Source organism: Rana temporaria, chromosome 3 (genome assembly GCF_905171775.1).
Source record: "Rana temporaria chromosome 3, aRanTem1.1, whole genome shotgun sequence".
NCBI classification, from domain to species: Eukaryota; Metazoa; Chordata; class Amphibia; order Anura; family Ranidae; genus Rana; species Rana temporaria.
Genome location: NC_053491.1, coordinates 356190840 through 356206920, shown reverse-complemented (window position 1 = coordinate 356206920; position 16081 = coordinate 356190840). Strand labels below are relative to the sequence as shown.

The 16081-nt window shown below is 43.3% G+C and overlaps 1 protein-coding gene across 1 annotated transcript in view; it reads left to right on the top strand.

Moving 5' to 3' along the window:
• The window catches only part of RIC8B (RIC8 guanine nucleotide exchange factor B), a 70933-nt gene extending 62537 nt beyond the window's left edge, over window positions 1-8396 (top strand). The window contains exon 10 of the mRNA XM_040345211.1: window positions 8025-8396. Within this exon, the coding sequence (XP_040201145.1) occupies window positions 8025-8136 (112 nt within the window). The 3' untranslated portion in view covers window positions 8137-8396. The remainder of the gene's footprint in view (window positions 1-8024) is intronic.
• The last annotated feature ends 7685 nt before the right edge of the window (window positions 8397-16081 follow it).

Genomic DNA, 16081 nt, shown 5'->3' with positions numbered 1-16081 from the left:
CAGAATCCTAGGTGGTTTCAAAGGCAGATTTTGTGGGACCACATAGCAACAGGCAATTCCAGATGAGTAAAAAAAAAAATTTTTTTTTTTTCTTTTTTAGTCGTAAGCTACAGTTTAAAGCAAAATTGTTTTTTTGATGGAACCTCCACTTTAAGATATTCTTTTCCAAAGACCGCTTTCCTTTCATTCTCTGGTAAAAGCATTCATACAGGGTGTCACATTGTTCCATGTGTGCATTTTCCAGTGGTTCGATTGGATCTTGGCCTGGTTCTATTGACTTTGCAAAAACCTCCCTTTGAACATATCCCTTTGTCTACCCTCCTCTTTTCACTAGGGAGATTTCTCTCCACTGTCTTGACGTGTTTCTATTTTTCCACTACAGTTTTAGACACTTGGGGGGTTTTATTTACTAAAACTACAGTGTGTGCACAATCTGGTGCATGGTTGCCAATCAGCTTCTAAGTTCAGCTTGTTCAATTAAGCTTTGACAAAAAAAATGCAGAGCTGCCCCGGATTTTGCACTCTCCAGATTTAGTAAATCAACCCCTTAGTTTCACTCTGTCATGCCTGAAGGTCCCTGCAGAAGGAATCCTGCCACTTTCATCATTCGAGCCTACAGTTTAAAATGATAGGATTCCATACCTTTTCCCAGTCAGGTCACATTCTAGTCCCAATGGTCTAAAAAGCCTGTTACCTGTAAAATCATACTGTACAGTACATTAGACAGGTCTCCCCCTCCTATGATCCAATCCTATCGCTTGTGTATATATATAAAAAAAAAAAAAAACAGAGGCTGCAGAGAGTGGGAGGGGTTATTACGGTGCTGTCCTTACAGATTTGTTGCTATTGTCCTATGAGCTGCATAACACAATGGTCTAAAGACCTGAAGAGCCTGTGAGAAGTAATGTAATTTTGACCCTTGTTTTCCTCTATTGTACAAAAAAAAAATCATCTTTTTTAAAAGCATAAAAGCATAAGCATTCACCAAAACTGATTTGACCCAAACAATTCGAGATTTTCCTAGTTTGTGACGGAAAATATTAATTATATGAAGACAGGAGGCGAGTATCTTATGCATTATCTTTCTTTATTAATGCCCATAGCAGAAATACAACTTTTTCAGTAATTTCAAGTAGAAAAACGTTTAACTGAAAGAAAAAGAAAAAACTACAACACCCAGCAGCCCTCAGGCTGGGTCTGCCAATCATGAGGCAGGACAGCCGGCATATAAGGGGCTGCCTCCTTAGACCCTTCCTCTTTCTTGAGGCGAATCGGCAGGAAACCTGGAATAGAAAAAACAGTTCGAAACACCGGGAGCCTGGCAAACTGGAACTTCCGGACAGGATTCAGTCGACGGCATCCATGCTCCGGATCCGGGAACGCAGTAGGAACCTCCACTTCCGGTCTGTGGTGCACAAAAACCCATGGATCGAAATGGGAACCGCAATCCCGACGGTGATATAGAAAAACGAAGTCCAGGGGCGTATCAGCCTCCGACCTGTAGGATGCGTGATGCAATGACCTAGAACGAGAGAGACAACATCGTGATAGGGTTGGGTTGGGAGGGAAGATACTCGCCTCCTGTCTTCATATAATTAATATTTTCCGTCACAAACTAGGAAAATCTCGAATTATATATCAGACAGGAGGCTCATATCTTATGCAAGTTCAAAGCTACAACAATGTATATATTAAAGATAACAGTAAAAATAAACTACAAAACTGACATAGATATGTGTTCCTCCGGTCTAAAGCAGAATTGGTGGAAGGTGGTCGGGACGACCAGTCCGCCGCTAGCAGAAGGTCCTAGAGGGAGCCTACCGAGGTGACGACCTTAATAGCCACCGCCCCTCAGGAGGAGTGGGCACCAACCAGGGTTATGTCAAACCCTGTCATTCCCATGATCGACCGTACCCCTCTGGCTAGCGTAGTCGAGGAAACCAGAAAATGAGGTTTAACGTAGGAAAACGAGGAGTAGAGAGAATTGCGAAGATCGCAACGGGCCGACAAGGACTCGCAAGTCTGTAGGCAGCGGGACACCCACAGGCGTGGATGCGCGGAGAAGAGCGGGTAGAAAACCGCTTGAAGTCCCGTCTTTGTCCCAAGAACTCCGGAAAACCTGATTCTGAGGCGAGAACTGACGCCTGGAAACGTCCAACGTCCGGACGCCTGACACACGTTAGGCGGAATCAGATACGAGAGGACAGCAAGTTGAAAGGCAGTAACCTCAAAGAGAGTGCCATTGTCCCACCCAGTCCGAGGACATGGTCAGGGCCTTGGTCACATCCAAGAGTGTTGATACTTGGGCGAGATGGGCGTTTCAAACCTAACGCCTACCAAGTCGGCACACCGACGGATGTTTACCCACCGGGCAAGTCTACAAGGGAGCGGTAGGCTGAGATCGCAGAGCGATAGACGTTAAGGGAGCTAAAGGGCCTCCCGGAATCAAAAGTCCGCCCAACAGTTGGCCACTACAGACCCATGCGCCTGAACGGGATCAACCTGTCGTTGATCACACCGAGAAACCCAGAGATGAGGGGAGTGAGGAAGCAACCTGGGGAGATCCACAGTCATCTCCAGAAGGAGGGGAAAAAACCATGGTTGTGTCGGCCACCGCGGAGTGAGCCGCACGACTGATGCTCTCAGGTTTGCTACGAGGAGGAGGACCCAGAGGGTCATCGGGAACGGGGAGAAACGCGTAGTGTGTCCCCAGTGACCAGGTTGGCCGAGGGCGTCCACAGTGTGCGCCTCCGGATCCGGCTCCCGGTTGTAAAAGTGCGGGAGCTGATGGATGAGGCGAGAGGTGAACGGGTCCATAGAGAAGGATCCCTTAGGTGAGTGAGGGCCAGGAACACTGGTCGGTGCAGTCGGCAATCCCTGGAATCGGCCAGGTAACGAGAATTCCAATCTGCCACCATATTGGAATAGCCTGGGCTATATTCCGCAACCGGAACGATGCTGCGTTCCAGGCAGAAAGGCCCGAAGTCTTTTGCCAGAACCGCTAGGACTGGATCTGGGGTCCCCAAAGCAATCAACGTACTGGACTGTGGTTACGTTGTCTATCTGCAAGAACACACAGCAGGTTGATGTGTGTGGCAGTAGACTCCTGGTGGCAAGAAAGCCGCCGGGATTCTAGTGATGATGTGCAGCAGAGATTCCTCTGCGGACCGCGTCCCTCTTGTGGACGAGGGGCTGCACCTAGTACCCCAGCCGAGGCGGCTGGCATCCGACCCTATGACGAAATCCGGTGTAGAATTGACGACGGACTCGCCGTTCCGTTCGACGGCATGACGTAAACACCACCGTAGTTCCACTATGGCTTCTGCGTCCAAAGCGACTTTGTCTGCATAGCGAAAACCCCTAGCGAAGGTGTAGAGCCTCGAGTCTCTGGGGGGCTCGATAGAGAAGAGGGGCTGGAAAATGGCCTGGATTGATGCCGATAACAGGCCGACTAAGCGAGCCAGTCCGCGTAAAGACACCCGTTGCTTGCCCAGCACGATACTGACACGATCTAACAGTGGAGATGCGGTCACGCTGAGCCCTGGTCCGTGACATTGCAGACTATCCTGGGCTTGAACCCAGAATCAATGCATGCAGGGCAGGCACCCTAGCCCTGAGCTAAACCTGCTCCTTTGCAGATGGTGCCTAATTGGTCATGGGCAGCCGAAGGAGGCGTGTTTGTTCGTCAGGCGAGGATAACGAGCCATTAAGAGTAGGTTGTACAAGTAGAAGATCCACCTCGCCCCTGTTCCGCAGGGTGCCGCAATTTGGTGAGATTTCACAAGTTAACACTGGACGATAACCGTCCCACTTTCCCTGACCAGGAGAATGAACGCTTGTTTGGTCCAAGGTCTTGCAACTCGTTGTCTATTAGGACGGTGTACAGGTTAGAAAACCCGAATGGGATGGGGGACCAGGTCCATGTCTGGTGATCCCGACTAACATGTCTACGGCGGCCGATCCGTGTTCTGATTCGGCTAGGTGGGACCGTTGGGGTCAAGTTTCCTTAGGACTGAGCGGAGGCGTTCTGTCGAACACGAAGTGTACGCGCATTCCAGGAGGCAAAACTGCCCGTTGGGCCCAGACCCTAAGTTGGGCTAGGTCAACCGGCTGTACACTAAGGCGTAGGGTTTGGTGCTAGGTCCAAAGATCTAAGACCCTGTCCTGTGTGGTCTTAAAAGGTCCTCTCTATTCCCCTAGGAATACTTCCCGTGCTTGGTGAGATACCTCAAGAGTATGGGTCCACCTCGGGAGTGTGCACAACCTTATTTGGTAATGGACAACATGTTTCGGTTAGCTCTACCGACCGATCTCCGGATCCAGTATTCGATATATTGGGGTGCCCAGTCACCGGAGTGTGGATGGGTAATCGCCCCCTGATCGAAAAATGGCTCTCCACGAGAGTCCAATAATGTTTCACCCTGGGACACAGGGTTGGCGTCGTCATGAAGTTATTTATTTAATTTATTTATTTATTTATTTAAATTCATTTAATTTATTTATTTAATTTATTATTTAATTAATTAATGGAAAGGAACGATCGCAGGTTCCTACCTCCAACACCGCTGACAGCTTGCGGTGGGAGGAGAGCCTGACGAGATTAACTCCAGAGGCGAAGTCTCGCGAGACTACGGCCTCTGGAGTCCCCGCTGAGCCGTGGATGTGAGGGACAGAGCGGTCGAGGAGATCCGCTCTTTCCCGTCCTGCTCAGAGATAGGAGGGGGGAACGCCGAAGTGTCACCCGGATCGAGAGAGGCATAGACGGCGAGAGGGGAGAGGAGCGGCCGCGACGGAGACTCCGCCCACCGACCGAGCGCGGGGAGGAAGGAGGAGGGGGGGGGACAGCTGCCCAGAGATGGCGCCCGCTCAGGGAGCGAGGGAACAGCACGGACCCCGCACGGAGGTCGCCGCAGCGCTCCGGCGCCAGGAAAGGGGGAAGCCCAAGTCAGGATGAGTAAAGTAAAAGAATCAAAGTGAACGATTTCAGGATGACTAAAAGTGAAAGAAATCCAAGTGAAAGATTTCAAATAAGGCTCAAACATAACTACCTGACACCGTGCGGTGTCAGGGAAAACAGACATAAAAGTGTAAAAATCGGGGAATAACAGGGGGAACCCCCCATATTCCACAACATTCCAAATAAAACTACCAAAATTTCCAACAAAACTACCTGACATCGGGATATCCGGTATCAGGGAGACAGATGTAAAAACGGAAAATCGGGGGAATACAAGGGAAAACCCCCAATATTCCACCATATATTAAACATCCTTCAACAAAGTTACCTGACACCATATTCGGTATTAGGGACAATATATATATATATATATATACAATCCAAGAATAAAGTTATATGAAATACTTATCTTGTATGCTCTGCCATGAGCAGAAAGAAAGAGGAAGGGTCTAAGGAGGCAGCCCCTTATATGCCGGCTGTCCTGCCTCATGATTGGCAGACCCAGCCTGAGGGCTGCTGGGTGTTGTAGTTTTTTCTTTTTCTTTCAGTTAAACGTTTTTCTACTTGAAATTACTGAAAAAGTTGTATTTCTGCTATGGGCATTAATAAAGAAAGATAATGCATAAGATATGAGCCTCCTGTCTGATATATAATTATAGCTTATTTTTCAGCTTTCAGAAGCAACAGATGCTTGAAGAAAAAAATTGTTGCATTTGCTAAGTAGGGTGAAATTCATTTGTGGCACATAAGACCCCTTTCACACTGGTGCCGCCCATAGCGTTGGTGGTAAACCGCTGCTATTTTACCGTCGGATTTGTGGAGCATTTCAGCCACGAAAAAATTAAAACCACCCGCAATGCGCTGGCGCTATGGCATCGCTGCTCATTTCAATGGGCAGGACTGCATTAGCAGCGGTGAGTTCACCGCTGCTAATGCGCTCCAAAAGAAGCTGCTGGCAGGACTTTTCCTGACCCCCTGCTAGCGCACCGCTCCAGTGTGAAAGCCTTGGGGCTTTCACGCTGGACACAATAGAGCAGCTGTTTTAGGGCGGATTGCAGGCGCTATTTTTAACGCTATAGCGTCTGCAAAACGTCCTCAGTGTGAAAGGGGTCTAAGGGTGACAAATTGGGGTTGATTTACTAAAACTGAACTGCGCAAAATCTGGTGCAGCTCTGTTCAGAAACCAATCAGCTTCCATTGTCAAAGCTTAATTGAACAAGCTGAAGTTAGAAGCGGATTGGCTTCCATGAACAGCTACACCAGATTTTGCACTCTCTGGCCCAGATTCACGTAGAATCGCGGCGGCGTAACGTATCGTAGATACGTTACACCGCCAGTGCCTGATTCTCAAAGCACTTGCATGAAAACTTACGCTGGTGGCCTCTGGCGTAAGCCCGCGTAATTCAAAGGGGCGTGTGCCATTTAAATTAGGTGCGCTCCTGCGCCGGACCTACTGCGCATGCTCCGTTTTGAAATTCCTGCCGTGCTTTGCGTGAAGTGACTTCATTTTTTCGAACGGCGACGTGCGTAGCGTACTTTCGTATTCCCGGACGTCTTACGCAAGGACAAAAAAATTTCAAATTTCGACGCGGGAACGATGGCCATACTTTATACAGCACATACGTGTGCTGTGTAAAGTTAGGGCAGCAAAAACGACGACTAACTTTGCGACGGGAAACTAGACTAGCAGCGACGTAGCGAACGCGAAAAACCGTAGTGGATCGCCGTAACTACTAATTTGCATACCCGACGCTGGTTTACAACGCAAACTCCCCCCAGCGGCGGCCGCGGTACTGCATCCTAAGATCCGACAGTGTAAAACAATTACACCTGTCGGATCTAAGGGCTATCTATGCGTAACTGATTCTATGAATCAGTCGCATAGATACTCTGAGAGATAAAACGGAGTATCTGAGATACTCCGTCGTATCTCCTTTGTGAATCTGGGCCTCTGGTTTTAGAAAATCAACCCTCATGTGTTGTATGTGAAGAAAAGCAAAGGTTGGCCTGGCAATTACTGACATTTTGTATTCTTTAGCTAATTTATTGTTCGTGTGTGTGTGTGTGTGTGTGTGTGTGTGTAATAAATAAATAAATATATATATATATATATATATATATATATATATATATATATATATATATATATATATATATAAAATTTATGAAAAACAATTTAAAACTGCTCCCTACAAAAAAATAAAACCCATGCCTTCATGGAAAGCATTAAAAGGATGGTTGCTGTCACAGTATACATCAGTGCTGCCTAACAGAGATCCAAAGACATTCCGTGGCTGAACACATTGGACATAGTCCCCTTCAATGCAAGCAAATGCACTCGGCGCATCCAAGTTGTACACAGCTTTACCGATTCAGGGCTGGCACTCTTATAGCTCGATAACGTTGAAAATTAATTTAATGTGCTCGTTTATTAGCTTTAAATCAATAATTAAGGACTACCAAATGAGGTAGTGGCTTGGGGGCTAGATATAATTGGATTGATGATGGAGGGCCGTTGGAGGCTTTAAAAGGATTAAAATGATTGCCAGCTCTGTAATTAAACTGTCACGGACAAAAAGCTACAGAAAGAAGGTTGACTAATTCTTAGTGAATTGAGCAGGTCTCAAGCACCACTAGAGGATGTGCACCTACATTATTTTCTTTTTGCTAATGAAATAAAAACGCACCGTTGTCTAACTGAATAGGAGCCATTTGCTGAACTGGTGCTGAGTGTCTCTGGCAATTCAGTTTTTTTTTTTTTTTTTTTTAATACTGGAATAAAATCAGACAGACAAAAGCGAACTTGTATACACAACGCAGCAGTCTTGCGTCCTTGTTCAGGACTCATTAAATGCAGACTTCGGTGCTTTCCCTTTAATTGGCAGACAGCAACAGAGAACGAGTTGCATCTATTCTTTAGATTTTTTTGGCCCTTTAAAAGGGTCAACTTTATTTGTTAAACATGGAGCTCGGATTAATAAAAAGGGAAAATATTTGTATGCTGTCCCTGTCTGAGTGCCTAACACATTCTGAAAGCTGAAAAGATTTTTTATTTTTTGTCTTCCAGGGAAGATATTATTAAACCAATGGGCGTGAGAGCAGATGGGACGATGGCACCAATGGAAGAAGTTATACATGGTACACGGGTGCCCGAGCCAGAGGACTCCGATTCAGACTAACACAATCTCCTGTGTTTTTTTTTTACTTTTGTTTTTGATATCTATTTATACTCTTGATAAGTCAGAACATTTTGTCTTTAAGAAGTAAAAATAAGGTATATACTTTTTTTTTCTGTTACCTTTTCACCAAACTACTGTCCATTACATTTATAAATGGTTTATAATAAACAAAAATAGTTATTGTAGGGGTGATGGAAGATGGGTGTTTCTGCAAGCTGTGAATATTTTAAATAAAATCCAATGGTGTGATTCACCTATTACTGTGAATATTTAAATAAATAAACTTAGGACGCTATTCACCCATGTTAAACTAAAAATTGAAACATTTTCAAGCGATACTAGTTTTTACAAACAAAAATTAAAGCACCCAATAATTATTTTATATTTCAATGTTTTTATTGAAATTTAAAATAAGAGTACAACGGCAAATACAAGTAAACATCAGGATCAGCAGTCAAGGTCGAACTGTATCCACCATATTAAACATTGATTGTCTGAAGAAAGAGAATGCCCTGACCACAAAACAGTTAAAGTACAACCATACAAAAACAATCAATATCCGGTGGACTTTCAGCGAAGAATTTTGTGTTGGTAAAAAGAGTCTGTCAACTTTGTATTGCCGTTCATGTCCCTGCTGGGGAAAATATTCTCACGTCTTGCCAGGACAGGAAGTGACTAGAAATTTCCCCAAAGGGGATACAAAAAAAAAACATGTTTTTAGTAGAGAGGGGAAAGGTTTGAACTTCTGACAACGAGCCAGCTAAATTATAAATGGTGGTTGCAGAGGAATGCAAAGTGATTCTCGCATCTCATGCCTTGCGCCATCATCCTCTTGGTGCCTTACTGCACGCCTTCATCTGCAAATTAATTCTTGGAAAATTTGGTGCAGATCCTTATATTTTATTGGAAGACATGCCCAATGCGATTTTCTTTTTTTTTTTCATTGTTCGTTTAAAACTCTCAACTGGAACTATTTGGTGCATTCATAAAATCTGTGTTTCTTGCACCAAATTTTTAGTACATTCAATAGTTTATCTGGGTCACTGTTTTTTTTATTACTGTCTGTGCCTTCCTGATCCAGTGCCAATTATTCAATCTTGCAGCATAAGGACAGGATGCAAGGGAAAATTTCCAATGGGGTCACAGCCAGAAATATTGACCAACAGCAATTTAAAGCCCTACTCCTGGCACAATAAACTTAAGCTACCTGTAAATGGATCAAAATTTAGCTGGTTCAGCAGGAAGTAGCTGAATTTTGACCCATGTATGAGCACTGTGGGTGTCCAAAAGTCAGTCTACTGATTGCCCAGCTGAAAAATGTTCTCTCGCCTGCTGCCGTGACCTATGTATTCTGACAGCAGGGAAGTTTCGCCGTTGTCATAATACAATCACACAGTGGGAGGATTCCCCACCCACAGCGTGTGTAGATGGGGGATATAAAATCTTTTTATTTATTTATTTTTTCGTTCAAAAAATTGCTGTTAGCCTCCACGCCCTGTTGCTACCCATGAATACCAGGTTGAACTGATGGGCAAAGCTTCAGTACTTCCTGCTTGAAGCTTACCATCTCCCAGACAATTTAGTATTGGTCCATCATTATGATAGGCTGCCTCACTGGCCAATAGGACTGTGTGAGGGATGGGTGTGCAGCGCTGACACTTTATACTTTGCAGCTTTAAAGCACCTTTTGTAGTCCTTACAAAATGTCTCATCTTTCATTCACACATGAATGTAATTAAGAACCACTAAAAACTTTAAAGTAGATTTAAACTTGGTCACTTAAATCTCATATAAACTTTAACCAGTCAATTTAATTTCATAAGTTGTTTCCAGTATTTAAATCGGTAGAAAGTAAAACCTGGTGATCCTGTTATTGAGGTCCTTCAAGCACTTCCTGTTATGGGGTAAACTATGGTCTACCATCTGTGTTGTCACCCTGTCACATGCTCTCCTGGCAGAACCTACAAGTGGTCATGTGAACACATTGCTCAGGCATGGTCCACCATTGCAACTATGACAAAGCTGGTCTATAGTAATGATGTGCAGCTGTTAGAGCGAATGCATATGAAGACAGTGGGTGGCTGAAGGAAAGAAGCACTATTGAGATGTAAAGGCTACAGGTTTTTTTTCCAATCCTAATGCATTCACTGCATAAAGGCAAAAAAGGTTGTTTTTGTTTATGTACAGCACTTCGTCCCATGGACATATTAAAAACAGCAAAAGCCATTGGCTCCTGCTGCTGTCTATGATCTCCAGTGACGGGGCAGAGCTGAGCCAAACTGTGCATGTCAATAGACGCACACAGTGATGGAGCCCACACATGTGCCACCATAGGAAATGGCTTTATATGGTGGCATATGGCTGAGAAAAGGAGGAGCAGCCCAAAAGAGGCGGTTCAGTGCCATTGAAAGTATAACATTGGTTATAAGAAATAAACCTTTATAATCACTTTTATACACAGTGCAAAATATTGGTCATCCGGTTAGGGTTTAGATCCATTTTAAAATCATTGTCTTTAGCATATGCAAATGCATGGCACAATTACCTAATTTTAATGCATTACATTTAGAAACATGCCTTATTAGTTACATACATAGTACATATCATTAGGGTAAGCTTTGCATTATACATTTGTGCCATCTTTTATATAGCCGACATAGATTCGGCCATCTGAGTATGTCAGGTTGTGCATGCAGAATATGAAGACACTTGATATATTGCTTAGTTTTAAGCTAAAGTCTTCAAAATATTACACAGATAGTAAATTGCAGAAGGTACCACATACTAACACGATATGATTTGGCCCCCCTTTTCAATGCACCGGGCAACAGATGGTCACCTTTTGCGTAGTCTTAGGCTTGCCCCTCTATCACCTAATAGGGCTGGAGTGTTGTAACACAGGTAAGGCAAAAGGTTGTACCTGCTCACCCTATACCCTAGACATCATTCCATGGCAGTTCTAGAAGTAGTTGGTCCCTATAGCCTTAATGCTTTGGCTAAAATAATTTGACACACTGCCCCATAGGGTATTTCCTTTCCACTAGAAAACACTGTTTAACCCAAAAGACTGGGGACATTGTGTGAGTGCAGGGTGCCCTATACCTGCCCTCCGAGGGTGTATTGCTATGGAACCCTAAGCTCAATTTAACAATACAGAACTGTAAGTTTGCTATGTGCATAATTACTTTAGTGGTTCTCAACTTCAGTCTTCAAGTACCCCCAACAGGCCGTGTTTTGGGAATTTCTCTTAGATAAAATAGCTGTCCAAAATACCAAGACATTGATTTTGATTTAAAGCACCTGTGCAAGATAAGGGAAACCCGGCAAACATGGCCTGTTGTGGGTACTTGAGGACTGAGGTTGAGAACCACTGTTCTACTTGATAACTCACCTTTGTTGTTTTGAAGCAATGTGAGGTTTTCTTGACTGACTAAACAGAATATCTGTGAAATTAGTATTTAAACAGCACTATAGCTTTAGCTTGTATAAAGTCATATTATACCTTCATCATCTGTGTGGCAAGGTATAAGCAATTTTGATTGCATATAATGTAAATGCAGTGCAAAAGGTTTTAGTCTTCTAGTGGACTTTTAGATAGATCTAACGTACACATACACCTATACACACTCCTTACTTTTTTGAGATGTCTCTAAGGAGGTGGTGTCATGGCTCATTTTAAGAATTTCTGGGCAGTCTTTCTCCACATAGAAATACCTATAGCTCATTACAACACAGAAGTGTGGTTTCTAAATGTTTTACTTTGTTAGGACAGACAATGTTAAAATCTAGTTTACAACTGATAACGAAGAACTACAAACACAGTACAGACAGGATAAACATTACCTTTCCTTTCACACTGGGGCAGTGCGGGTGCTAGCGGTAAAGTGCCGCTAGTCTTCAGTGGGGCTTTTCAGCCACTAGTGGGGCGCTTTTAACCCCTCCCAGTGGCCGAAGAAAGGGCTAATAGAACCTGCTTCGGCAGCGCTGGCCATTCATTTCAATGGGCATGGGCAGTGTATGCACCGTCCCAAAGATGCTGCTTTCAGGACTTTTTTCCCCATCCTGCAAGCGCACCGCCCCAGTGTGAAAGCACTCGGGCTTTCACACTGGGGTGGCTTGAGAGGTGATATACAGGCGCTATTATTTGCACTAAAATGCCTGAAAAGCACCCCAGTGTGAAAGGGGTCTTACATCCCCCCAAAAAAAAAAAAAAAATCACAAAGCAGGGGAACATGGAAGGATTGTAAACCCAAGTAAGCACTTAAAATATTTAAGAATTAATGGTTACCTTAATGGGATTGTGTAACAAATATAATATATAACGTTTGTGTTATCGTAATGTGGCTGTAAAAGTTCAAATGCACTTTAAAGGATACCATAGGTGATCATTATGTAGGTTCTGTCATCCATCAATGCAGCTTTGCTCAGAGTACATGTAGCACAGCGGACCATACAAGTTAATTTGCTAAATGATAGCTTTGGATGAAACAATTGATTTCACCTTCATTGAAGAGAGCATCAAACTTTTGCCTTAGATTGCCCAACAAAAATGGATGCAGCAAAAAAAAAAAAAAAAATTATATATATATATATATATATATATATATAATAGACATAATAATTTATATATCTATCTATATCAAAGTTTGGTTTCCTAACAAACAAATATCAAAATGACAGCTACTGCTAAATTTCTTCCTAGGCGCATTCCATGTGTACTAGAAAATACAATTCTTAAATGGAAGACGAACTCTAATAGCCAAGAAAAAATAACCCAGCCAGTCATTCTGTGAAGCTCTTAACCTCCCTGGCGGTTTGATTATGTCAGATTTTTGATGCTGAAAGCGGTACAATGTTTTGCATGAAAATTTGACGTTTTAGGCCTGCAATTCTTAGGAACAACTCACTTAAATCTGTCCAAACAAGAGTCTAGTAGACATCCCATGTATGATAAAGTTTGAAACACGAAATCATAAATTATAATATAATATATAACTTTAAATAATTATAACAAAGAATAATAAAAAATATTCAATAATGTAATCAAATCAAAAACACTGAAATTTGCTCAGTTGCAGAATTGTTGCTGTCATTACTTTTAGAGTTTGATGATGAATTTCCCCACAAATCGCTATCGCTCAATTCTGCAAGTGATTCTATTTTATTATCGCTGTTTTCTAGCTGCTCTAAAAGCACTTTTGACGTAAAGGGACACTTTTTGGTTGCTATGGACAATCTCCAGTTTCCAGGCAGAAAGAACGGTATTTATAATATACAACTGTATGCAGAACACTGGGGACAAAGGGGATGTGTAATTATTTAATACAGTAATGTCATTTGTAAGATTACAATGTACTGTATGTATATTGTGTTTTAAATTCTTTTAATTTGGTGCCGAGCTCCGTCCCCGTGCGTCGCAACGCTCGCAGGGAACGGAGCTCAGCACAGTGAATCGAGTGGGGGACACACGGCTCACAAACACAGCGGGGAGACATCGCAGGATCCAGGGGACAAGGTAAGTAACCTGTACATGGATCCTGCGATGTGATCCCGTGTGGGGCTCGGGGTTACCGCTTTTGGTAATGAAAATTACCCCCCCCCCCCGAGCCACACTCGGGAATATCGCTAAGGAGGTTAAAAAAGCTTAGCGTTTCCACCGCCTCGCTCAAGAAACGATCTGATGGTGTGGCCGGCTGGTCACAGGATTGATAAGACTAGATTGGCTTTGATCGCCTCCATGGCCTCGGAGGACCGGAGTGACTTCTGGTCCAGGGTGGAAGTAAACCTTTTTTTGATCAAATTTTTTTTTTTTTTTATCTGTCGCTTTTAAAAGAAAATGAAGAGATATGGGGTCAAAAAGACCTCAAATCGCTCCATAAAGAGGACCAGTCATACTTATTTATATTACAAGGGATGTTTATATTCCTTGTTATAGGAATAAAAGTGTTAAATATATATATATTATATATAAATGTATTTTTTTGTTTTTTAAATCACACATACACTCTGGATAGACAATTTGGTCAGGAAAATGGCTCAAATTACACAAATGTAAAGTCCAGATTTAAAAAACACCTTATAATTTTGGCAAGACAGTTCGTCATCACCTCCTATTCATCCCAGATAACACGTATGGCAGTCACCACTGTAAAGGGCATTGTAGAGTCATATATAATATATGCAGAATTAAGCAGTAGACAGGGCCTTATTTACATATGTTGTCTGAGCAAGACTGCAGCAGGGAACTTATGACGGTTTTCTCATTGGTGTCCCCAATGTTACATGAAACCTGCTGGTGATCAAACCAATATCCACCTCAAACTAAACTATACATCTTGGGTAAACAAACATACTTTAAATCCCAATTATGGATGGTTAGTTGAAACGTGCTGAGGCGGCAGACCGGAAAAATGCTGGAAATTATGTTAAAATGCTTTATTTAATAAAAAGGCATGAGTTTGTTTTATGAATTGTTCTTGCTCACTTGTCAGAATAAAAGCATGCATTTCTTTTTACTACCTCTTGTTTTCTTCTATAGAATGCAAATCTAAGATTTGCAGTTACTCTGCATAAGCAATTTTTGGAGCATTATACAAGTTTCTAGAATTAAAAATCTCATAAACCTGATTGTGAATTTAAATTTCAAAAGTTTGTCCTCCAGCTTTCATTAAAAGAATTCTTAAAGCGGGAGTTCACTGAAAAAAATGTTTTAACCTTAGATTGATGCTCATTTTGTCAAGGGGAATCGGGTACTTTTTTTAAAATCGAAGCAGTACTTACCGTTTTAGAGAGCGATCTTCTCCGCCGCTTCCGGGTATGGTCTTCGGGACTGGGCATTCCTATTTGATTGACAGGCTTCCGACGGTCGCATACATCGCGTCACGAGTGGCTCTATACGGCGCCTGCGCACCGACGTTCGGCTACTTTCGGAAAATCGTGACGCGATGTATGCGACCGTCGGAAGCCTGTCGGAAGCCTGTCAATCAAATAGGAACGCCCAGTCTCGCAGCCCATACCCGGAAGCGGCGGAGAAGATCGCTCTCTAAAACGGTAAGTACTGCTTTGATTTAAAAAAAACTACCCGATTCCCCTAGACAAAATGAGCATCAATCTAATGTTAAAAATTAACTTTTCGGGTAAACCTCCACTTTAGGCCAGCCATAAATGCATTAGATCTCGGCCCAGCCGTGACTCTATCCATCTATGGGCAGGCTGATTGACTTGGGTACAGCCAGCATGTCAGATATTTAACAAGTGATTATTGCCAGCCACTAGAAGTAATTGTGCTGTCCCGATCCCCCCCCCCCCCCCCCCCCCAGAGAACACTATGGCTCCACAGTTGCAGCCAGTGGTTGCAGGAAAGAACATTGCATAATCTATGGCCTGCCTTGGTGATCTTGCTAAAATGGCCCCTTAAAAAAGGTACTTGTTATGAACGGCAACTCTTTCCCAGTTGTACGCCTGTGTTAACCTGTCACATGCACCGCTGGTGGACACTACAAGTGGTTGTGCCAACACAAGTCTTGATGTGCAGTCTACACTGGAAGAAGCATGTAGACAGGACATGACTACAGGAGATGATTAGCAGCACCAAGATGCAAAGAAGGATTGTTGAAAACAGTATTTTATGGGAAAAAAATTGTTATTGTTTATGCTACAGTCATTTAGCAAAATTAAATTAAAAGTTCTCAATTTTTTTTTTAATAAACATGTTCTACTTCCCTACGCTGTGCAGTGGTTTTGGACAGAGCAGCCCCTATCCTCTTCTTTTCGGGTCCCCCGCCAATCACTCCTGGCTCCAATAGCAAGCCGCTTGCTGTGGGGGCATTGGTGCATGCTCGCTCCTGAGCCCCGCTCTATACATCCATAAGACACACAGAGCCCCCTGCTCTCTCAATGGTCGAGACAGCTACTGTCAATCACAGCCAATTAAAACCCCCGGGAG